Source organism: Nyctereutes procyonoides, unplaced genomic scaffold (assembly GCF_905146905.1).
Source record: "Nyctereutes procyonoides isolate TBG_1078 unplaced genomic scaffold, NYPRO_anot_genome, whole genome shotgun sequence".
NCBI lineage: Eukaryota > Metazoa > Chordata > Mammalia > Carnivora > Canidae > Nyctereutes > Nyctereutes procyonoides.
The window spans coordinates 46825190-46849236 of NW_026575126.1; the positions used below are offsets into that span (position 1 = coordinate 46825190).

The following is a 24047-nucleotide window of genomic DNA, read 5'->3' on the forward strand; positions in this document are numbered from 1 at the left end:
AAAAGAAGAAAGCAGGGGCATCTGACTTTAGGTCAGGTCATGATCTCAGGGTCCTGGAATCAAGCCCCATATCAGGCTCCCTGCTCAGTGGGGAGTCTGCTTGTCCCGCTCTCTCTGCTCCTCCCCCGCTCATGCTTTCCTTCTCTCAAATATATAAATCTTTAAAAAAAATAAAAATTTTGGGCAGCCCGGGTGGCTCAGCGGTTTAGCGCCGCCTTCAGCCCAGGGCCTGATTCTGGAGACCCAGGATTGAGTCCCACGACAGGCTCCCTGCATGGAGTCTGCCTGTGTCTCTGCCTCTCTGTGCCTCTAATGAGAAAATAAATAAAAATATTTAAAAAAATAAAAATAAAAATTTTAATTTTAAGGGAAAAAAAAGAAAATGAATTATATCATGATTAAGCCTGAGTTTTCAGCCTGGACTCACTTGCTAATTCTTTTTTTTTTTTTTTAGGTTTTATTTATTCTTAGAGAGAGAGAGAGAGAGAGAGAGAGGAAGAGAGAGAGAGAGAAGAGAGTCAAAGACACACACAGGCAGAGGGAGAAGCACGCTCCATGCTGGGAGCCTGACGTGGGACTCGATCCTGGGACTGCAGGATCACTCCCCAGGCCGAAGGCAGGTGCTAAACCGCTGAGCCACCTGGGCTGCCCTCACTTGCTAATTCAGTGTGTTAAGAGAAACCAGTCACTGAACCACTCAGGATCTCTACTTGCTTTCAGTAAAAGTATGGAGGTAAAGTTCTCTTGAGGATACATCTTTTAGCTCTAACATGGTACTAATACTGGCCCTTCCCCATCTGTCATTGGATAACTCTAACACCCTATCTTCTTCTTCTTCTTTTTTTTTTTTAATATTTTTTTATTATTTATTTACGATAGTCATACAGAGAGAGAGAGAGGCAGACACAGGCAGAGGGAGAAGCAGGCTCCATGCACCAGGAGCCCGACGTGGGACTCGATCCAGGGTCTCTAGGATCGCGCCCTGGGCCAAAGGCAGGCGCCAAACCGCTGCGCCACCCAGGGATCCCTCTTCTTCTTTTTTTTTTTAAAGGTGTTCTAAAAATAAAAAAAATTAAAAAAATAAAAAGGTCTTTTTTTTTTTAATTTTTATTTATTCATTTATTCATGAGAAACACACACACACAGAGATAGGCAGAGACACAGGCAGAGGGAGAAGCAGGCTCCATGCAAGGAGCCCGATGTGGGACTCGATCCCAGGCCTCCAGGATCACACCCTGGGCTGCAGGCGGCACTAAACCACTGCACCACTGGGGCTGCCCCACACCATATCTTCTGTACTAAATTTTGTACTTGACATTAATAAAACATAATCCTGAATCTTAAAGTTTTTCTTTCTTTCTTTTTTTTTTTTAAAGATTTTATTGGGATCCTAGGTGGCTCAGCGGTTGAGCATCTATCTCCCTTCAGCTCAAGCAAGGCATGATCCCGGGGTCGGGGATCAAGTCCTGCATCGGGCTCCTTATGGGGAGCCTGCTTCTCCCTCTGCCTCTCTCTGTCTCTCATGAATAAATAAAATCTCATGAGAGACACAGAAAGAGAGGGGCAGAGACATAAGCAGAAGAAGACTAGATGCCAGGACCCCAGGATCATGACCTGAGCCAAAGGCAGATGCTCAACCAGTAAGCCACCCAGATGCCCCCTAAAGTTTCTTTTCATGGAAACCCTTAACTTTTTGAAAAGTTCTCTTTGCGAATACTTTCTTTTTTTTTTTTTATTTTTATTTATTTATGATAGTCACACAGAGAGAGAGAGAGAGAGAGAGGCAGAGACACAGGCAGAGGGAGAAGCAGGCTCCATGCACCGGTAGCCCGACGTGGGATTCGATCCCGGGGCTCCAGGATCGCGCCCTGGGCCAAAGGCAGGCACCAAATCGCTGCGCCACCCAGGGATCCCCTCTTTGCGAATACTTTCAAAAGAAAGTCTAAATGAGAAAGAGCATTACTAACTCTTACCTTGTTTGGCATCATCACAAGCTGCTGGCCTTTACAAATAGATCCTGATTCCAGCTTTCCCAGGACCACAGTGCCCATATCCTGTTTAAATTTGAAATAAAAAACTAAGTCACAGACTTTTGTTACTATTCTACAATAGTTCAACAACACAAAGTGAAATCTTATGGGGATTACTCAGAAAATCTTTAGTTCAAGTGGTAGAATGGTTAGGATTAATCTTAAATACAAGCTAAGTAAAAAATATATTATCTGTGTCATTAGCATATGTGCAATTATAATACTAGTTAAGTATGTAGGTCTAAGATCTTTTAAGACAAAAAAAAAAAAAAAAAAAGCATGGTACCAGAAACAGCACAAATTTTTACATCTGAAGATCTCAATTATTTGTTTAAATTCTGGTTCGTTCAAAAATCTAAGCCTGCTTCCTCATGTGTAAAATTGGAAAAACACTTGTTTAAGAAATTTAGCATGGAGCTAATGAAAAAATTATTTGAGGAGGTCAAATATTACATACTGACAAACCTTTAAAAAAGAAAACTCACTTTGAAAATCAAATTAAACATAATGAAGCTTATTTTTTAAAGACTAACATCTAATATTGGTGAGGCTATGATAAAACCAGTACTCATATGCTGCGGGCAGTACTTGGGAAGGCTGCTGGTCGATATTCAGCAACTTTAATGTGCAAATTCTTTGACTCCAGCAGTTTTACTTGTAGGACTTTCTCTCTAAAAAATGATCATTGGCTCACTGAGAAAACAGCTTAAACTAAATCAGGATCCATCTACATCACTAAATAACATTAAGAGACATCTATGCTATGTTGTTATTTGGATTGTTTTGTAACTTAATACACAAAACAATGATTTCACCTCCCATAAATCCCAATCTCTTGAACATTCTGGGTACCTTGTACTTATCCACAATTGGCAGCCTGATTGGTCCATCAACTGATCTATTGAAGTTTGGCAAATTATCCAGATATGGAATAAACGGTAATCCACTGAGAACATAACAATATCCATTAAAGAGAATCAACATAAATGTCAAAATTTTAAGAAGTTACATGACCGTAACTTTATATGAAAAACAGTTATAATACTTTCATTCTACCCACATACTCTTCTCATTCAACTGATTTTTTAAAAGATTTTATTTATGTATTCATGAGAGGCACAGAGAGAGACAGAGACACAGGCAGAGGGAGAAACAGGCTCCCTGCGAGGAGCCCAATGTGAGACTTATCCCAGGACCCCAGGATCATGACCTGAGTCAAAGGCAAACAATCACTGAGCCACCCAGGTGCCCAGCCATACAACTGATTTATTATTCGGTTCATGCCCTTCTTTCCTCAGAAAACCAAAAATATAACAAAATAGCCTATTAATATAATGAAAAAGCTTCCCCAACAACTTACTTTATTAAAATTAGAAACATTTTCTAGTAAATGGCTTACATTTTGTAATAAAAGAACTACATTCTTTTTTTTTTCTTTAGGGAGAGAGAGCATGAGCACTAGGGGAGGGGCAAAGGGAAGAGAATCTTTTTTTTTTTTTAGATAGTATTTGTTTAGAGAGTAGGGGGAGGGGCAGAGAGATAGAGTATCTCAAACCAACTCCAAGCTGAGCACTCCAAGCAGAGCCCAACATGGTCTAAGATCATGACCCAAGCTGAAATCAAGAGCCAGAGGCTTAACCAACTGAGCCACTCAGGAGTCCATAAAATGACTACATTCTATTACTTAATTCCTAAGGACTTTTCCAGCTCTCAAATCAGGATTCTATAAAATAATTTCCCCTTTAAAACTACAGTATAGGAATTGGGAAGCTTTACTGCCAAGATAGCAATGCTCCCCCAAATTCATCTACAGATTGAGTATAATCCCTATTAATAATCCCAGCTGCCTATCAACACATATTGACAAATTGATCCTAATCTTCATATAGAAATTCAAGGGACCCAGAATAGCCAAAATAATCTTGGAAAAAAAGAATAACAAAATTTAAAGACTTACACTTCCCAATTTGAAAACTTACAATACAGTGATCAAGACTTTATTACCTAACAAAAAAAAAAAAAATAACTCAAAGTGAAACACTCACCTAAACCTAAGAGCTGAAGCTATAACAACCTTGAAAGAAAATAATATGGCCAAGTCTTCATGACTGAATTAGGCAATGTTTTCCTATGTATGACCCCAAAAGCAAAATCAACTAAAGAAAAAATAAACTGGACTTCATCAACATTAAAACCTGTTATGCCTCAAAGGATACCACCAAGAAAGTGAAAAGACAGTAACAAAAAGACAATCCAATTAAAAAATGGGCAAAAGTCATGGTATTTTTAAAAACCACAGTTACTCACAGTTATCGTTTTCTGATATTACTTATAACGACGTAAAGTTTTTCTAAAAAGAAGCAAAGGTTACTTACGTGTACCAAGGACAGAAATCTGATTGCTCTTTTAGATTCGCTCCAGTGAGTCCTGAGCAGGGCATAAAGTGAATGTCCTTTTTGGGATTGAAGCCAACCTTTTTCAAAAATGGCACTAGTTTCTCTTTACATTCTTCGTATCTATGAATATTTATAAATAACTCAATTGTAATAGAAAGCAAGGGAACTCTGGTTTTATTATTAAACAAATTAAGGTTTAAGAAAAACCCCAGGAGGAAAAAGGATACAGTAGCAAAACCATCCTTTATTCCACTTACATGTCTGTAAAATCTAGTAAGACTGGCAAAACTTACCTCTCATTGCTCCAATTTACCGTTGGATCATCCATCTTATTGATGAGCACAATTAAGTGTTTGACACCTGCCGTCTTTGCCAACATCGCATGTTCTCTTGTCTGTCCGCCTTTTTCAAATCCAGTTTCAAACTCTCCTTTTCTAGCAGAGATGACCTATCCCAAGAAATCCGACAGTTTATTTTTAAACACTCAGGTATATATAGCTCTTGAGCAGTGAAACAGCTTTCCTTTCAGTTTTATCAGGTTTTTGCAAGAAAATAAAAGTACGTTAATTATACCCTGCAGGCTTTTGAATGTCACAACGTCTAAATGGTTTAAGATTTTGGTAAATGTTTCTTCCGATCCCCCAATTTAAAAAAAAAAATCTAGTATGCCTTTATATTTTGCAATTCAAACACGTATGTGACAGTGTTGGTACAGTGACAAAACAAACAAAAACTCTGCAAAATGTCTGAGGCCTTAAGAAAACAGATAATTTCTCCCTCAGCTGTGTATCCACAGCACATGTGGTATGTACAAAGCAAACCCAGCTTGGCATTTAGTGGACACGGAGATCTGACAGTCATAGATAGATAATGACGAGGTAGAGAAAACATTAAGTGAATCCCATTATAAAGATTTCTTGAGCAATGAGTGAGACAAAAGTAAAATTTGTGACTGTATATAACTCATTGCAACCTCAATTTTAACTCTGAGGATAAACTCAAATACTTAACACTGAAATGAGGCTGCTCACAACCACACAAGTGAATTGGAAAGGTCTTTCTTACCAGTACAGCCAAATCTGCTTGAGAAGCACCACCAATCATATTTGGGACAAAACTCTTATGGCCAGGGGCATCCAGAATTGTGAAATGCTTCTTTTCTGTTTCAAAATAGGCACGGCCCACTTCTACTGTTTTACCCTTGTCTCGTTCTTCCTGATTTGTGTCTAAGGCCCAAGACAAATACCTGAAATAATTTTAAAATAAGATTAAGATTGCTAAGAATGTAGGTTTTTATGATACTCTTCCACCACTTTATACCAAGGTATAATGGTATATATTCTTATACCACATTATACCAAGGTATAATGATGACATCCAGCTTTATGTGCAGCATACATTTAAATCAGGAACAGGACAGGGACACTTGGTTGGTTTAGTCGGTGGAGTATGCAACTCTTGATCTCGGGGTTGTGAGTTTGAGCCCAAAGTTGGGTGTAGAGATTACTTAAAATTTTTTTTAATCTTTAAAAAAAAAAAAAATCACAAGGGACACCTGGGTGGCTCAGCAGTTTAATGCCTGCCTTCAGCCCAGGGCATGATCCTGGAGTCCCAGGATGGAGCCGGCTTCCCACAGCCTACGTCTCTGCCTCTCTCTGTTTCTCATGAATAAATAAATTAAATCTTAAAAAAAAAAAAAAAATCACAAATAGGACTGAGTAGAAATTAAAATCGAGTGAATAAAATTTGAATTATTATGATTCAAACACTTGGAGCTCTTAGAAATATCTAGTCATTTACAGGTATCCTGATTTTTTAAAGTTCACATTATACCACTTGACTTTTACAGAAGACCTAACGTTAGAAAAAAAAAAAAATTAAAAAAAAAGACCTACATTGTAACTGCTTTTGCTAACAGAAAGACATCTGAAGATGATTTTTTTTAAATTTTTTTTAATATTTACTTATTTATGATAGTCACACACACAGAGAGAGAGAGGCAGAGACATAGGCAGAGGGAGAAGCAGGCTCCATGCACCAGGAGCCCGACGTGGGATCCGATCCCGGGTCTCCAGGATCGCGCCCTGGGCCAAAGGCAGGCGCCAAACCGCTGCGCCACCCAGGGATCCCATGATGATTTTTTTTTTTAATGCAGGGCTCAATCCCAGGACTGAGATCATGACCTGAGACAAAACTAAGAGTCAGATAGCATCCAGTGTTTGCTCTGCAGCGAGCTATCATAGAAGCAGTGTGCACCCTGAGCAGTGAAGAGTGGCATCCTCAAGCCCTTCCAGCCCTCCCCAGGAACTACACAAAGCGCCTCTGCATCAAACTGCCATTGCTCTGAACCATGTCTGGGAGCATCTGTGCTTTATGTCCATTTATTCTGTACATCCTTTAGTAAGATGAGTCCTTAGATATCAGAAAAGCCTAATATTCTCTGGGTCTGGTAATGCTCAAAAATTTTTTCTATAAAAATTAATGACAATCACTTCTTTGCTTTATGCCACTTTGGTTTACACAAGGTTTCAAAGAAATGCTCTACTCTTACATAGCAGAGAAATTCTGTATATATTTTTTATTTTTATTTCTTAAAGGAGGCTCCATGCCTAGCATGAAGCCCAATGCAAGACTTGAACTCATGACCCCGAGAGATCAAGACCTAAACTGAGATTGAGAGTCAGATACTCAAATGACTGAGCCACCCAGGTGCCTCAAACCTATATATATTCTATAAGCAAACAGTATTTATGAAAACAAGCTGACAACATACACAGGAAGACTACTTTGTACCAAGGTCAATAGGACTGTGAGCTTTTATGATCATCTGGCACAAAGTATAATACAAATAATGGCTATCTAAGGATGTTTTCAAAAGTGAAAGCCAAAAAAAAAAAAAAAAGTGAAAGCCAGTAACCACCATTTGGGAGCAATGGTTACTTGGTAAAAATCATTTCAGTATTTCTTTGCCATGTGAAGATGATTCATGTAAGTTCAAACCATTCAGAATAAGTGTTATTTTAGATTACCTTATCATCTGTATTTCATTGTATGTAATCCATTTTTTTAGTATAATGATGATCTTTTCCCTTAATACAGAGGAATACAATTTAAAAAACAACAAAAGCCATGAATGTTCCAAATAAATCTTAAAAAAAAAGTGAGATTAGCAACAAAAAACTGACCCTTTTTCTCACCAAAGGCAATAATTCTTTATCAATAATTCTGTCCATTCTTTTTTCTTTCCAGTGTTTATTTACATCATTAATGATCATATTCTAAGTACTATCATGTCACCTCCTTTCTCTCCAAATTCCACTGTAACTTAAGCTCCACTTCTGGGTATTATAAATTCCATAAATGCAATTTTTTAGTGGTTATGTAATGACCCTATTAAATGGATGGTTTAGAATTTATCCAACAAGTGTATTACTAGACATATGAATGTTCTCAAATGTTCCTGTACAAGTTTTGAAGTCATCAGGAGCTGATCCACTTTGTAGAATAAGGGGAAAGGAAACTTCTCCTTCGTTATGACACCACTTTAGACCTCATGCACCTACACCTTAGTAGACTACAATAGTATTAAGTAGGCAGTGTTTCCTTAAAAGTAATTTATAGTGCCATAAAAGTTTACTATACCAAGTTTCTCTGTTTTTCTCTTTAGCTTCTCTTTCGTATTTCTCGAGTGTCCTTTTGTCAACCATTCCGGTCAAATACCTGGAAACAAAGGGAAAAGAAGTAAACAATTACAAATTATTCAGTGAAGTTATTTAAACTCTAAAGCTCTTTATAGTGGAAATTCAACTCCAGAAAACAGCTATTTTAAAATACAGGAACTGGACAGCCCGGGTGGCTCAGTGGTTTAGCGCTGCCTTCAGCCCAGGGCCTGATCCTGGAGACCTGGGATGGAGTCCCAGGTCAGGCCCCTGCATAGAGCCTGCTTCTCTTGTCTGCCGCCACCCACCCCACCTTTCTGTGTCTCTCATGAATAAATAAAATCTTTAAAAAATAATAAAATACAGGAATCACTGATGGATGCTGATATTATAGAAAGTTTAAGAGGAGGGCAGCCCTGGTGGCGCAGCGGCTTAGCGCCGCCTGCAGCCTGGGGTGTGATCCTAGAGACCTGGGATGGAGCCTGCATGGAGCCTGCTTCTCCCTCTGCCTGTGTCTCTGCCTCTCTGCCTGCCTCTCAATAAATTAAAAAAAAAAAAAAAAAGTCTAAGAGGAAAAGATATTTACATAGTCTCAAATTCTCTCCCCTCCAGATAAAGGGGAAAAGTAATAACTTTACTGTGGAGAATCCTGGCAGGCAACACATCAACCAAATAATCCTGGCTAAGACCACCAGCAGTAAAGTTCTCATATGGAGGGGTACCAGGGTGGCTCAGGGTTGAGTGTCTGCCTTTGGCTCAGGGCATGATCCCGGGGTCCTGGGATCGAGTCCCACACCAGGCTCCCTGTAGGGAGCCTGCTTCTCCCTCTGCCGATGTCTCTTGCCTCTGTGTCTCTCTCATGAATAAATAAAATCCTTAAAAAAAAAAAAAGTTCTCACATGGAGAACTGACATGAGGTACTACTGATAGGATGGTCTGAGGAGAGTACAACATATCTCCTGTGTGACATTCTTGCCCAAATGTACAACATCAATCTAACTGTGAAACACCTCAGTTGAACCCACAATAAGGGACCTACTAAATGGCACTCTTCAAATTCATGACAGTTGTGAGAGACGAAACTGCGGCAATGTCACAAGCTGGGAAAACTGAGAAGAGGGAACCAGAGGATGGAACTACTAAACGCCAGGTGGAATTCTAGAACCAAAAAAACCACATTCGGGGAGAAATTGGTGAAATTCAAGAGCCACAGCTTAGTTAGTAGTACTGTACCAATATAACCATCTAGTTTTGAGGAGTGTACTACAGTTATTTAATATGTTAACACTAGGAAAGGCTGAATGAAAGGTATATGGGAACCTTGTTACTATTCTTGTAACCTTTCTGTAATTCTAAAATTATTTCAGAATAAAAATATTCTTAATTAATTTTATTTTTTAAAAAACGTTTATTTAGTTACTCATGAGAAACAGGAGACAAAGAGGTAGAGACACAGGCAGAGGGAGAAGCAGGCTCCATGCAGGGAGCCCAATGTGGGACTCGATCCTGGGTCTCCAGTATCATGCCCTGGGCCGAAGGCAGCACTAAACTGCTGAGCTACCCAGGCTGCCCAAATTAATTTATTTTAGAGAGAGAGTGTGAGTACAAGCGGGGGGAGGGGCAGACGGACAAGGGGAGAGAGACATAGACTTCTTAATGAGCACAGAGCCCCATGCAAGGCCCTATCCCAGGACCTGAGATCATGACCTGAGCCAGAACCAAGAGTCAGACACTCAACTGACTGAGCCACACAGGTGCCCCCAGAATTAAAATTTTTTAAAGGGCAAATACAAATACTATATAAAAGAAGTGTTGTCCAACAGTCTTGTCCAGGCAATTAAGTCTTATTAATACACTTCAATATTTAATATTTGAAAAAATTATCAACAATTAAAATTTTAAAACAATTCCTTAGGAATGCTGAACTGCTTCCCTTGACTCATCCAAATCAAAGCTTCCTGTTGGAGCTTTCATTCATCTCTGTGTGTTCTCTGCAATCTACAGTGCATGTTCCTAGCCAGCTGAGCACAGAATCCTAGTGAAATGTCCATGAGCAAAAAATATACGTTCCATAAGCAAAAAATATACGTTCTCCTAAAACACAAAAAATCAAATGGGCCCAACACTTCCATCCACAGAGCCTTAGTTAATGATTCCTATTTAACAGCTTTTTTTTTTAGATTTTTATTTATTTATTTATTCATAGAGACACACAGAGAGAGAGGGAAGCAGAGACATAGGCAGAGGGAGAAGCAGGCTCCATGCAGAGAGCTGGACGTGGGACTGGATCCTGGGTCTCCAGAATCAGGCCCTGGGCTGAAGGCGGTGCTAAACCGCTGAGCCACTGGGGCCACCGGGGCTGCCCTTAACAGCTTATTTTAAGGTCTGCAAACTAAGATTTCTTATAATCTAGGTTTTATATTAGTTTTTATTAAAAAAAAACAAAAAAACAAAAAACATCTAACAGACAGCTTTTAAAAACACATTTAGTTAATGTTCCAGGACAGTCTGACAGTGATGACAAAAGAATTCTAAGGAATGCCTAAATCTAATCAGAAACTACTAACAATGATCACATTGCAAAAATTCCTTCTTAACATCAGCTTTCCTTACAGGTAATGTCTATCTATAATTACTTCAGGTGAGCTATTTTATTGCCTTTGAATTATTATATGTGTACAATGCCCAAAATTCATCCAATCAAGTTAACTCTATTATTTAACAAAAAATACAGACTTACATTATTTGTCCTCCAATGGTTGACTTGCCAGCATCTAAAAGTAACATCATCATCAAAGATAAACCACAGATGTAAATGGAACAGAACAAAACAAAACAAAACCCGCTAAGTGCACTAACAGCATTACTGACTAGCATATGTAATTACATAAATTCAGTTGCAAATGAAGCTGCCAAGACCCCTTGCAGCTCAACAATGACTTACTAGTGGAAAACAAGAACTTAGAACTACTTTACCTATAAGGAAGAATTTTTGAACAGATTGCTCTCTGACCTTCAGCGGAGAGCACAGCAGCAACAGAATATAAATTACCCAAGAGGAACCTCAGGGGAGAGCAAAAGTAGCCAAAGAGCTGTGAACTACATTTAGGTAGTCTGCCTTTCACTAATTTTAGCAAATACAGGTGTTCCTTTACACATTTCAAAGGAGTCCTTGCTACTAAAAAAGGAGTATGGTATATAACGTTATATTCAGGAGAAAGCAGAGATAAAGGGAAGGAAAAAAGGACACATAATTCTGTATTTTCTTCTTTCGATTTTGGGGCTAAGTCAGATGGCCAGGGAATATCTGAGTAAATTAAATGGGTTTCGTTTTGTGCTAACCCAGCAATCTGACAAGCATCCAGAAGTCACTCCAAATTAATTTCCTATATCACTCAAAATTAGTTAGATGAAGCCCAAAAAATTAACAAATTAACTGGAGTTCACACACAAGAAAACCAGATTGGGATATTAATTAACATATGTCATCATAAAAAAAAAAACATATGTCATCATATGCTTAGCCACCATTGCGCCGGGAGGGTGGATCTTTAGACCAATGGCGCATCACATATAAATTTTTTTTTTTTCAGCTCCCATGCCATTACAAAATTATTTATTTGTCCCACAAAGTGTTGGCAATGTTTTGCCAGGTTAAAAAAAATAATTATCGAGTTAAAAATCCAAACATTTCAGATTAATTCACGTCAGTTTCACTCAAAATCTCTGTGGAGCTGTTTGATGTACCCAGTGACTGGTGGTATTTCATAGCCAGGAGTGCAACTTACCTACATGTCCAATGAATACCACATTTACATGTTCTTTTTTCGGAGCCCCGGGGGGTGCGACCACAGATTTGGGTTTTGGTATTTCCTCTTCCTCCTCCATCATTTCTTGGGCACTCTCCTCAGCGGCTCTTCCATCTCCCATGGAACAACCCCCTAACTCTGCTTCACTTATTTCTTCTTTGTGCTCCCATGATTCTTCTGGGGACATTTCTGTCTCCCCATTTTCTACTGAAATAAGACATTTAATGTAGAATTCTGAAAAAGACTTACAACAATCTGTACTGTAAAACACAGATGCCTTCCAACAACAAATAGAACTTTGCATATTTAGTTCTAGTTCTTAACGTCTAGTGAAGCATAAGCAAGGAAGTCTCTTTCACAACAGAAATGGATTACAGCTTTCAAGCCGGCCCCACTGCTGACATCAGAGATGACTCAGAGATTGATGAGAGATTGCTATTTTAACAAAGCTTCATTTCCATAAGGACAAACAAAATGTAAACAGGAGATGTACCACTCCTAACAGCCCAGTTATTCCAGTGTCAGGAAAATGGGAAAGTTTAAAATCAGAACACAGGGTTTACAAGATCTTTGCTTTTTCTTCTGCAAATAATCTGGTGTCAACTTTATCAACCACATTGGGAATCTGACACCATTAAGAATAAGAAAGTTGCAAAAAGGAAGGAAATTTTTCACAAACAAAACAGAACAAGCTCAAGTCCTTAACCCAACTTTAGCAGTCTTCCACTCAGCTTTAACATCTGCAATCATTCAGTGTATCATGGCAGCGCTGATGCCCAACTACTGCTTTCTAAATTCTAACAGCAAAGACTCAAAGTTTTAAACATAGGCATTACAATAACCATGACACTTACATTTGCACCTTATATCCTGATAGGGTTTCAAAATACTGTATTAATATGGTCAGAAATTTTCTTACCAACAGGTTCTGAAAGTTCCATGCTAACAGCTGAATTTGAACCTAGACAAGAAATTGAGATATTGTATTTACAAAACAATATCCAGGTTTCACATACCATAGACAACTTAATGTTTTCTCAATTAGATAGAGGGTCGTATCACAGAAAATTACCTTCACATAACAATGACTGTTCCTCTTGAGAAGGTTCCACAGGTGCTGTTAAATAGAAGTAAGTTCTATTAAAAATGAAGTCATTTACATCCATCTTTATATATCTTTTAAGTTACGGTAAAAACAGAATTTCAATAACACAACAAAAACCTCAATAATTTAGACCAAGAGCAACTAACTCAGGTGTTCAAATTAGAAGTCTGTTTAAAAAATCTTTTTAAACACGTACTGATTACAGTCAGTTTTACATTTTCTGTAATTGAAATATACTCATAAAGGCATGCTAATTCTCTTAATTTGCTTCATAAAACTTCTCCTTCAAAGATATTGTAAAAGTAATCTGCAGCACAGTGCAGATCAAATTAGTGAGATTTTGTTCAACAAATACACGTTACTTCTCTAGATTCTCTCTTGGCAGCTCCAGCCCAAGAAGGCTATGATTAGCTATTTTTAAGATTCCATAATCACATTTTATTACCAAGATCCTTGAATAAATTCTGTTTGATACCAATAAAATAAAAAGGACATTTACATGAAGTCCTTGAAATGCAAATGATCCCTTACAACATGTCAGAAAAGGTGATTACAATGATGCCAGTTTTGTCCTATATTAGAATTCTAAGATCAAGCAACAATCCAGTTTCCACAGCTGTCACACTGCAAATCTACTTATGACATCACTGGAAGAGAGGTATGAGAAATATATCCTGACACCCAAATATACGTGAGTTTATTTTTTATATCTGATAAGCTTAAATGACACTCCCAATATGAAAGTGCCCTTGCTTCAAAAAATCTCTAAGATGCAGAATGTATCAAAGAATTCCAAGTCACCTGAAACCTACACACCAAATAATAAAGAATAGTGAATTCATAAACTGCAAAGCTCATATTTAAAAATCACTGCACAGATACACCTGTAAATCAAGACAAAGTTTTGGGTCCAGTCTCCAACAATGTGAAGTGTAGGAAGAAAGTAATTTCCTGTTCCAGAAAGGTAAAGGGCAACCAAGTTTTTCCGAAAAGTGACATGCTGAGTGTTACTTGGGAAGATCCCTCTAAGGTGGCAGACAGACCAACATCACCATATAGGAAAGCCTGCCCTCCGAACAAATGAGCAGTACAAGTAGAGAGGAGGGGTTGAGGGCAAAGCTAACAGAGGCATCATCTGGCAAGAGGAGGAAGAGTGAAAGGTCTAAGATGATCCCAGCCTACATGATTAGCAGGATATTAACAGAAAATAAGAAAAAAAATCATTTGAGTTTTTAAAATTTTATGTATTTATTCATGAGATTGAGAGAGAGAGAGAGAGAGAGAGAGAGAAGCAGGCTCCCTGCAGGGAGCGCAATGTGGGACTCGATCCCAGGACTCCAGGACCATACCCTGGGCCACAGGCAGGCAAGCGCTCAACCTCTGAGCCACCCGGGCGTCCTCCCACACCCCCCCCCAAAAAAAAATCATTTGAACAAGGTTTGGGAGGGAACAGGAATTATACTTCAGGTGTAATAGAGATTAACTTTTTGTTTTCCTATTTCAAAGAAAACTTTATGGGTAGAGTAAGGAAAATTGTCCCATTTTCAGAGAAAAACAGGCATGCTAATTGAACCAAGTTTTTGTGCCTCCTCGGGATGGAGGAGAGCAGCACAGGGTAGTGGTAAGGGGCTGGCACTGAGCTGACTCCTGCTTTAAATGCTGGCTTGTCCCCTCAAGTTATGAGATGCAGCTACTTCACTGGAATTCTGGAAATGATATGCCATCCACCTGACAGGACTGCTGAGAAAATTAAATGAGAGAATACATTTGTTTCAAGTCTATTAAATAATTCCTGGCACCAAGCAGATAATCAACGTGAGTCTCTCCCCCTAAAACGCACTGAGGTACACTCAACTCTATCAAACCAGCATGACTATCAGATGTGTGTCGATCAGACGGAGGTACTCAAAAATCCACACAGCACTGGCGGTGGGGGAAATTAACTCCAATTGATTTTTAATGAGCCCTGATGTGCTGACTCATTCAATCCCCCCCCACAAACACCCTGAAATACATAACTGCAATCACTCCCATCTAACACGCAGACAAACCGAACCCAACTGGGCTTTTTCCAAGTTAGACAAGTGCCATCTCGCCCTTCTTCAAACGGCCGTTGCTGAAAAACTACTCAGTAAAAGTAAACTGAGTCAGAGGTGATGCAGTGTTTTAAGGTGGGGGGGGGGGAAGATCACGTAGTAAGACACCCCAAACTGCAGCTGAGCTTTACAAAACCAAACAATACCACACCTGACCACCTAGTTCTAGAACCAACTCTTAGGCTTACAAATACACAATACATGCAGAAGACTGTGAGGCACTTCCAGGAAAATGACACCAATCACCAGACCACCTCCGTGGCTGCAAAATAATGACAATCTGTTCCTGGCTTTATTTTTCAAAACATTCTATTTATGTTTGCCTTATGTTTGTAAAGCTCACAGGGACAGAGTCAAGTACTAAAAACAACTAAGTGCTTAATATATACCTAGGCATATTAAAAGGCCCCCAAATAAGAAGTTGACCGTACTTTCCCCAAGGTGGAAAAAAGCTTTACACATTATAAACTTAATGGCAATGCCAGCGACATTTGTGAACTCATATTTTTGCAATAATGAACCAGAAAAATCAGATATAGCAAGCTGTTCTTTTAAATTTAAACTTCCCAATATAACTGCACCCGTCTTCTCATACACACACATACACCCAGGCAGCCCTTTCCAGTTCATTCTACTCAGATCTTATTCATAATGTACATTCATTCTGACTTTACTAGCTACTAAGGAGCCCGGGCTGAGAATTCTAAGGCCCAAAGTCATTTGTTCATAGTCAGCAAACAGATGACCATGATTTCAAGTCCTGCACAGTTCATATCCGCTAGCGAAGGAAAAGTTAGTAAATCTCCCGAGGAGTGAGGAGTGACATTATGGTTTCCTATTTTCCAATGGTATTTCCATGTTCAGAGATAAACCCTTATCAAGCATTCAAAAAAAGGAACAATTCTACTTAAGTGGGAAAGCTATCAGAGTGCATCAATGAGTAACCTGCAATACCCCAAATTAAAAGGGAAACTAATACTCTGGTTCGTGATCAAGGAAGATTAATGAACTGGATGTGATACTGGGTATACCGCCACAAATTTTAAAACAAGAAGGATGTTACCAATATTATTGCCTGTGCTTTAACACAGATGATAATCTGAATCTTAAAACTGTTAGAGAAAATTTGAACCTGCTGAAATAAGCCAGACACAAAGGGTCACTCATATGAAAGCTGGGAGGAGGAGGGGGGAATAGGAAGTAACTGCTTAATGGGAATGGGTCTCCTCTTGCGGTGATGAAAATGTTTTGGAACTAGACAGAGGTGTGGTTGCACAACATTGGCTAAATTATTCACCTTAAAATGGTTAATTTTGTTATGTGGATTGCACTGTAATTTTTTTTTAAAGATTTTATTTATTCATGAGAGACACAGAGACAGAGTGAAAGAGAGAGAGGCAGACATAGGCAGAGGGAGAAGCAAGCTCCATGCAGGGAGCCTGATTGTGGGACTCAATCCTAGGACCCCAGGTTCATGCCCTGGGCTGAAGGCAGGCGTTCAACCGCTGAGACACCCAGGAGTCCCTGTAATTTTTGTTTTTAAAAATTTATTCATTTGAGAGCGAGAGAGAGCACACATGCGCACATGTGCAGCTCTTGAGGGGAAGAGAGAGAGCAGCAGACTCCCAGCTGAGCATGGAGCCCACTGCGGGGCTAGATCTCATGACCCTGAGATCGTGAGCTTAGCAGAAATCAAGAGTCAGATGCTTAACCAACAGAGCCACCCAGGGGCCCCGTGATTTCACTGTAATTTTTTAAAAGAATATAAATATTTTTAAAAGATCTGATCATGGAGCGCGCCAACTGGCTGGCTCAGTCAATAGAGCATGAATAGAGTTCAAGCCCCACATGAAATGAAAGATCTCATCATGAAATCAAGCCTTCAACATGGAGATTCCTCAGCCAGCTCATTGATAAAGCTCAAGTTAAGTTAATCAAGGCCATACAGGTGGTTAATAATGAAAGTTATGTTTCAATTCAAGCCACATGTTTTCAACACAAACCTCTGGCCAATTCTTGAAAAGTGCTTAATCTGTATATTTCATAAATAACCAATTTAAATTTGTACTGCTTTAGAAATGAAACTGATCTTTAACCCTCTACACACTAAGCAGCAATCTATAAAAGGGCTACCCTAACTAAAATTCCTTAGTTCTGTACATTGTATGCTCATTAAAGAAAAAAATAAAAAGAACTTCAGCGCTGTCACAGAGGTTGCAAAGTGTTACACTGTATACAACTGAGAAATAGGCAACTGCTCCTTCTGTCCTATGTTTCTTTTTTAATATTTTATTTATTCATTCATGAGACACACAGAGAGGCAAAGACACAGGCAGAGGGAGAAGCAGGCTCCATGCAGGGAGTCCAACATGGGACTCGATCCCAGGTCTCCAGGATCACACCCTGGGCCGAAGGCGGAGCTAAACCGCTGAGCCACCCAGGGATCCCTATGCTATGCTTTAATAAAACCACCACTTTGCACCCAAAAAAAAAAGAAGTGAGAATAGTGTGACAAAATCCTGTCCCAATACCAGTTTCTGCAGTGATGGATGTGTTCTCTGTGTTATGACAGGATAGTCTCAAGTCACATGTGGCTATTAAGCCCTTGAAAGGTCTTACCTCAACTGAGGAACTGAATTTTAAATTTTAATTTCAATTAATTAAAGAGCCCCAAGTGCACAGCTCTGGCTGCTCACACATTCTCCTCCACTGCGGTACAAACCAGCCACACCTGATCTTCCACTCTCATCACAGTCCCGACCCAGCCCCCCACCTGAAGGCTAATGATCCCTCCTCAGAACTCCTCTAGGATAGGACCCTGCCTTCAATTACAGGTGCAAACTCATCTTCCTTCTGGTTCACAAGGCCATTACAGACTTCCAGAACAACAGTGGTTTTCTGAAATATGGAGACTCTTTTCCTACCCTTGTAGTCCCCACAGGCTGGCACAGTGCATGGACCATACAGAACACACACCTGATTTTACTGAATCCCTTCAGCTTTCTCTTGGTTTTCAGAGCTAGGTCCTTGTGATCTTATTGGCTCAGTTTTCTCAGCAGTACTGGTGTCGTCTTATGTTTACCACATTCCCATTAGGGCTCAATAGAGTAAAACCAACCTCCTGTGTGCAGACTTTTTAACAAGAGGTTAGAGAAACAATATTCAAAAGATGTTCTGGGGGGATCCCTGGGTGGCTCAGCGGTTTGGCGCCTGCCTTTGGACCAGGGCGAGATCCTGGAGTCCCAGGATCAAGTCCCACATCGGGCTCCAGGCATGGAGCCTGCTTGTCCCTCTGCCTGTGTCTCTGCCTCTCTCTCTTTCTCCGTGTCTCTCATGAATGAATAAATAAAAACCTTTAAAAAAAAAAAAAAAAGATGTTCAAGTACAGTCTGAGTAAGGAACTAAAACTTCTCTAGCATTCAGGTGACTAGGAAGTCTCACCAAAACTGCATGCTGAGCTATTTTTTTCCCAGAGACAAAACGGGAAACAGTAAAGGCAGACATCAGAAAGAAGAGCTCACAGAACATATACAAAGGTCCATGGTTTTGCCTTAATTACCTAACACTCTAAAATTAAAGGCATGATGTCACAGACAGTCATGGCCAGAGCTGTTTAAATTATTTTACATCATCGTTTCTTAAAATGTATAAAGCAACAATTTCAAGGTATTACTTTAGAGCACTGCCTCCTTATAAGAATGTTACTCCGCTCACACTGAGACAGAACAGAGTGCCATAGCCCACACAGTCATGGGCTCCTTTTTTTCTTTCTTTCTTTTTTTTTTAATGGGCTCCTTTTCTGAAGAAAGTATCTCGGCCAAAAATATCTTTTAATATCAAATCACAAGGAAAGGGCTAGCAAATAGCCATTACTAGAATAAGCTTTGAAGTCAGACCTAGATTCTAATCTAGCTTCTCCGTGCAGTCATGGATATCACCTTGCTAATTTACTTAGCTTCTCTGAGCCTTAATTTTCTTATCTGTAAAATGTGTTAACAGCACCTATACATGAGGAGAGTGTTGTGAAGATTCCACATTAAGTGGTAACTGCCAAGTAAATTTATGACTACAACAAGCAGGTCGAAGCCCCATTAATAATTACAAAAACTTAAGAATGAAATGTAAGGCAAATTCCAGAGTGAGAAGACCCACGCTGGTTGTAGTATCAGCTCTAAGCATACCCTTTTCCCCATTATTAAATAGTGATGTGTGCAGAGAGCACTGAACTAGCAGTTGGCAAATGTGGATTCTAGAATCAACCATGTCATTAAAGCAGTGAGTGACCTTATGCCTTCACTTAGCATCTCCAGGCTTCAGTTTCTTTATCCAAAAATGAGGCAATTGTATTACTGCTGGAGTCATTTCTAGCCCCCACATTCCAAAATCTTATCTATTTAATCACTAACACAATGCCACATACCAACTTGATTAGGCTTTCTGTAAAGTCCCACTGTATTCTTCAAACAACCCTAAAATATCCATCTATGATTTATATCCCACCTGCATCAAAAACAAGGAGGTATACTTGAAATACATAAACCTGAAACCATTTCAGACAGCCCTAATAAGGTACAAAGTAAGAGAAAAACATCTATATGCAACCAAAAGCAACTACCCAAAGGAGATGGACACAGGCCACTTAGTAGTATGGTTAACCCACTGGAGTTCTGCAGCAATGGTCAACCAGGAAATTACCTCAATGACACTGACAGGTATGCACTTTTTGTTTGTTTCAAGTGACTATCATTACCTAGTCGGAATGTGGTCTGGAATTTGGTGTCACCACTCTCAGGCCAGGCTAATAAAAGATGCTCAGAAAATCCTTACAGTTTCTCTCACCTGGAAAGTAGAATTATGCTGGGGATCTGGTTCAACTTGGAGTACGGTAACAGTTGGGTTACCTCAGAACAAAGCCATTTATGAAAAAAAAAAAAAACAAATACATCTACTGCCCAGCCATGCTTTAAGATCTACTGAAAGCAAGGACAAAACTTTTAAGCAGCTTTGATATGAATCAACGATGACAGTTAAAGGAGTCTAAGGGTCTCAGAACAATCAAGAATCTTCAACTAGCGGCCAATTCTTGCTTCCCAAAGATTTTTAAGAACTGCAAATAGAAGGATGCAATCCTAAATTAACATGCCCAACAGATACACTACCGGAACTGCAGTAGCTCAGGGCTGTTCATATGAAAGAGACAACAAATAGTCTAAAAAGAAGAGCAAGCGATGCTAATAGGAATGCAAGCTCTAGCACAAGGAATAGTCAGTGGGACTGTAATAACAGCTGCCTGGTGACAGACGGGAGCTATACTTGTTGTGGGAGGAACCACTATATTGTACACCTGAAACTAATGTAACATTGTGTGTCAACTATACTTCAATTAATGTAAAAAGATAACCAATGCTCTACTCCAGCAAGTTCCTAGGAAACTTAATAAAACAGAGAAACACAAGGGTAAGTTGTATATGTAAATTAGATCTCAATTTAAAAAGACCCCAAGGTATTCACAAAGAACACTTAACAGAAAATAGATCTCTAGTTTTATGATTAGGGTGACAGGACTGAAACCACTTACGTAAGGAAAAGTGTGAACGATTCCTCCTCTCAGCTTTGAAAGCTCTCTCCCGACTCTGTATGGCCCTCTTACCATGTTAGGGCCCTCATTAGAGTAAAATGGATATTTGATCCATTCCTTTCCAGGCTCCTTGAGAGTCACAACTTAATCATCTTGGTAGCATCCTCCCGTGTTCTAAAGGCCTTCAAACGTTTGTTGGTTAATTGCTATATATATAAGCAAAGCCAGAGATTCACATCTCAAAACAATCCATTCTACTTCTGCTAATTCACTCCAAAAGGTTATCAAATCTCTTTCATTCCTTTCTTTTCAACAGAAATACTACTTTAACACTTTAAGACATTTCCTCTTTGGGACACCTGGGTGGCTCAGCCAGTTAAGTGTCCAACTCTTGGTTTAGGCTCCAGTGGTCATCTCAGGATCCTGAGATCGAGCCCCTCCATGGGTTCCAAGCTCAATGTACAAGGAGTCTGCTTGGGATTCTCTCTCCCTCTGCCCCTCCCTGTGTGTGCACTCTCTCTTAAAAAAATAAAATAAAATAAAATAACTTTTTGTTTTCAAAAAAGGTATCTCCTCCCCAGTGAACAAATGCAAGCAAGACAAGGCTTAAAATCTGTCCTGTACATTTCTCTAACTGGCATGATAAATTTTAATTGCTGTCTTTTCATTCCAGAAAAGGTGAAAAATAAGCAAAGGCCAAAAGAAGGCACAAAGTTATGTACTAACTACGCTAAATAAAACCTGCCCCAAAGTGAGTTTATTACCAATCAAAAATTCTAACAGTTTAAAAAGCTGCTTGATGTGGCACAGCACCAGTCAAAGCGTTCACTTGTTACATAGTTCTCCATACTCCGGCCATTCAAGCTTGTAAAATCATGAAATAAGAACCCAAATCTAATGGGACGCCTAGGTGGCTCAGGGGTTGAGCGTCCAACTTTGGCTCAGGGAGTGATCCTGGGGTCCTGGGATTGAGTCCCACATGGGGCTCCCTGTGAGGAGGCTGCCTTTCCCTCTGCCTATGTCTCTATTCCTCTGTGTGTCTCTCATGAATAAAAATCGAAAGAAAGGAAAGAAAAAGAAAGAAAGAAAGAAAAAAGAACCCAAATCTAAGAGTCTAATAATCAGTAAATCAAGGTAGGAAAAGAAATTCCAGGAACAATCCTTTTCCCTGCTTCTCTCTTACTGCACTCCACTGTCTGTTCCATGGAAGCCTGAAAAATCCTTGACAGTAGAATTGTTGTTGCAGGCCTTCTGGTCTTACAGAAAGAGAAACAAATCTCAAGAATCTTATCTACTGGGGCATCTGGGTGGCTCAGTGATTGAGCATCTGCCTTCAGCTCAGGTCATAATCCCGGGGTCCTGGGATCAAGTCCCATATCAGGCTCCCCACAGGGAGCCTGCTTCTCCTTCTGCCTATGTCTCTGCCTGTCGTCTCTCATGAATAAATAAAATCTTAAAAAAAAAAAAAAGAATCTTATCTATCTAAATTTATCTATCAATTTCCACAGGTATTGTGTAATGTAAATAAAGTCTAAGAGCCCTTCTGGACAAAACAATTATTACTTTGATTCTGGATCTTATGGCTCTGCTGAGGTCACCTTTGAGAGACTAGTGACTAACAAGCATTCACCAAGTGGTGATGGTCTCAAACTTTGTGAATGTACTAAAAACTACTGTATATTTCTTTTTTTAAAAGATTGTGTTTATTTATTCATGACAGAGAGAGAGGAAGGCGGAGGGAGAAGCAAGCTCCATGCAGGGAGCCCAATGTGGGACTTGATCCTGGGACCCTGGGATCACGCCCAAAGCTGGAGAGTAGACACCCAACCGCTGAGCCACCCAGGCATCCCACTACTGTATATTTCTAAACGGTAAATTTTTAATGGTGCATTATAGCTTACTCATTTTGGAAAAAAAAAAACAAAAAACAAAAAACACCTCTCCCCTACAAAAAGGCATTTAGCGGAACTCAAACACTACAAAATAGAACATTTCTTGGGATCCCTGGGTGGCTCAGTGGTTTAGAGCCTGCCTTTGGCCCAGGGCGTGATCCTGGAGACCCAGATGGAGTCCCACATCGGGCTCCCTGCATGGAGCCTGCTTCTCCTTCTGCCTGCGTCTCTGCCTCTCTCTCTGTCTTTCATGAATAAATAAATAAAATCTTTAAAAAAAAGAAAAAAGAAAAAAGAAAAGAAAGAACATTTCTCTCTAAAATTCAAGTTTCACAATACAATGTGCAACATTTTGAAGACAATTCCTCCTCTCAGGGCCTACTGAGGACTGCTAGTTTTATTCTGTACTGCTTTTATTATTATTTTTTTAAGGATTTTATTTATTCATGAGAGACACAGAGAGAGAGTGAGAGGCAGAGATACAGGCAGGGGGAGAAGCAGGCTCCATGCAGGGAGCCTGATGCCAGACTTGATCCCGGGACTCCAGGATCACGCCCTGAGTCAAAGGCAGACACTCAACTGCTGAGCCACCCAGGCATCCCTCTGTACTGCTTTTAGTGGCAGAGTTTTGAGAGGTGTTGAGGGTGGGGTGGTAGAAAGAACACTACACTACTATTTTAGAAGCTCTGGCTGTTCTAAAAGTCCAAGTGCTATGTATGCTCTGAAAAACGTGTGTCTCTCCTATTCCTATATTGAAATCCTAATGCCTAATGTGATAAAATTAAGTGGGGCCTTTCAGAGGTCCGAGATCATGAAGGTGGACTCTTCGGGAATAGGATTACTGCCTTCATTTAAAAAAAAAAAAAAAAAGAAAAAAGGTCTCATAGAGCTCCTTTGAGCCACAGGAAGTCAGCAACTGACAACCCAGAAGAGGACTCTCACCAGAACAGGCTGGATTCCCTGATGTCTCAGGCTTCCAGCCTCCAGAGCTGTAAGCAATAAATTTCCATTGTTTAAAAGCCACCTAGTCTGGAGTATTTTGTTACAACAGCCCAAATAAACCAAGACACCAAGCAACTCTGATCACCACCATTAAATCTGTTTCTCATTTAACAACAACAACAACAACAAAGACTGAACTGGGTGCAAAGTGGAACTTCAAGTACAGTCTATCATAGAAAATGTTAGTTCTACTACAAGTAACCCATCTTACACATTCTCATTCATTTCAGGACCTCTACTTTAAGGAGCATCACTTAGCCAATTTACTTGGATCTGCAGAGAATTATATTTAAACGAATTATACTTAATTACACTTAAATGTGTTCTACTTAATCATTCCTTTGGAAACCTGTATTAAATTTTCAAAAAGATTCAAGGTCAACACTGAATCCCAAGTTCTGACTTGGGACGGCTAAGAAACAGGCATAACAAGCAGCCCTCCAGTAAGGTGAATGACACTTTGGGCAAAAACATCTTCCT

At 39.6% G+C, this 24047-nt stretch overlaps 1 protein-coding gene across 4 annotated transcripts in view; it reads right to left on the reverse strand.

Annotated features, from left to right (window-relative positions):
• Positions 1–24047, reverse strand: part of GSPT1 (G1 to S phase transition 1) — a 39513-nt gene that overhangs the window by 11796 nt on the left and 3670 nt on the right. For 3 of the 4 annotated variants that reach the window (XM_055339389.1, XM_055339388.1, XM_055339386.1), the window contains exons 2-11: positions 12967–13011; positions 12814–12855; positions 11874–12101; positions 10826–10859; positions 8069–8146; positions 5492–5672; positions 4720–4874; positions 4406–4546; positions 2883–2976; positions 1974–2054 (exon numbers count right to left, since the gene is read on the reverse strand). In XM_055339389.1, the coding sequence (XP_055195364.1) occupies positions 1974–2054; positions 2883–2976; positions 4406–4546; positions 4720–4874; positions 5492–5672; positions 8069–8146; positions 10826–10859; positions 11874–12101; positions 12814–12835 (1014 nt within the window). In that variant the 5' untranslated portion in view covers positions 12836–12855; positions 12967–13011. The remainder of the gene's footprint in view (positions 1–1973; positions 2055–2882; positions 2977–4405; positions 4547–4719; positions 4875–5491; positions 5673–8068; positions 8147–10825; positions 10860–11873; positions 12102–12813; positions 12856–12966; positions 13012–24047) is intronic. The other variant, XM_055339387.1, reaches the window with a different exon arrangement.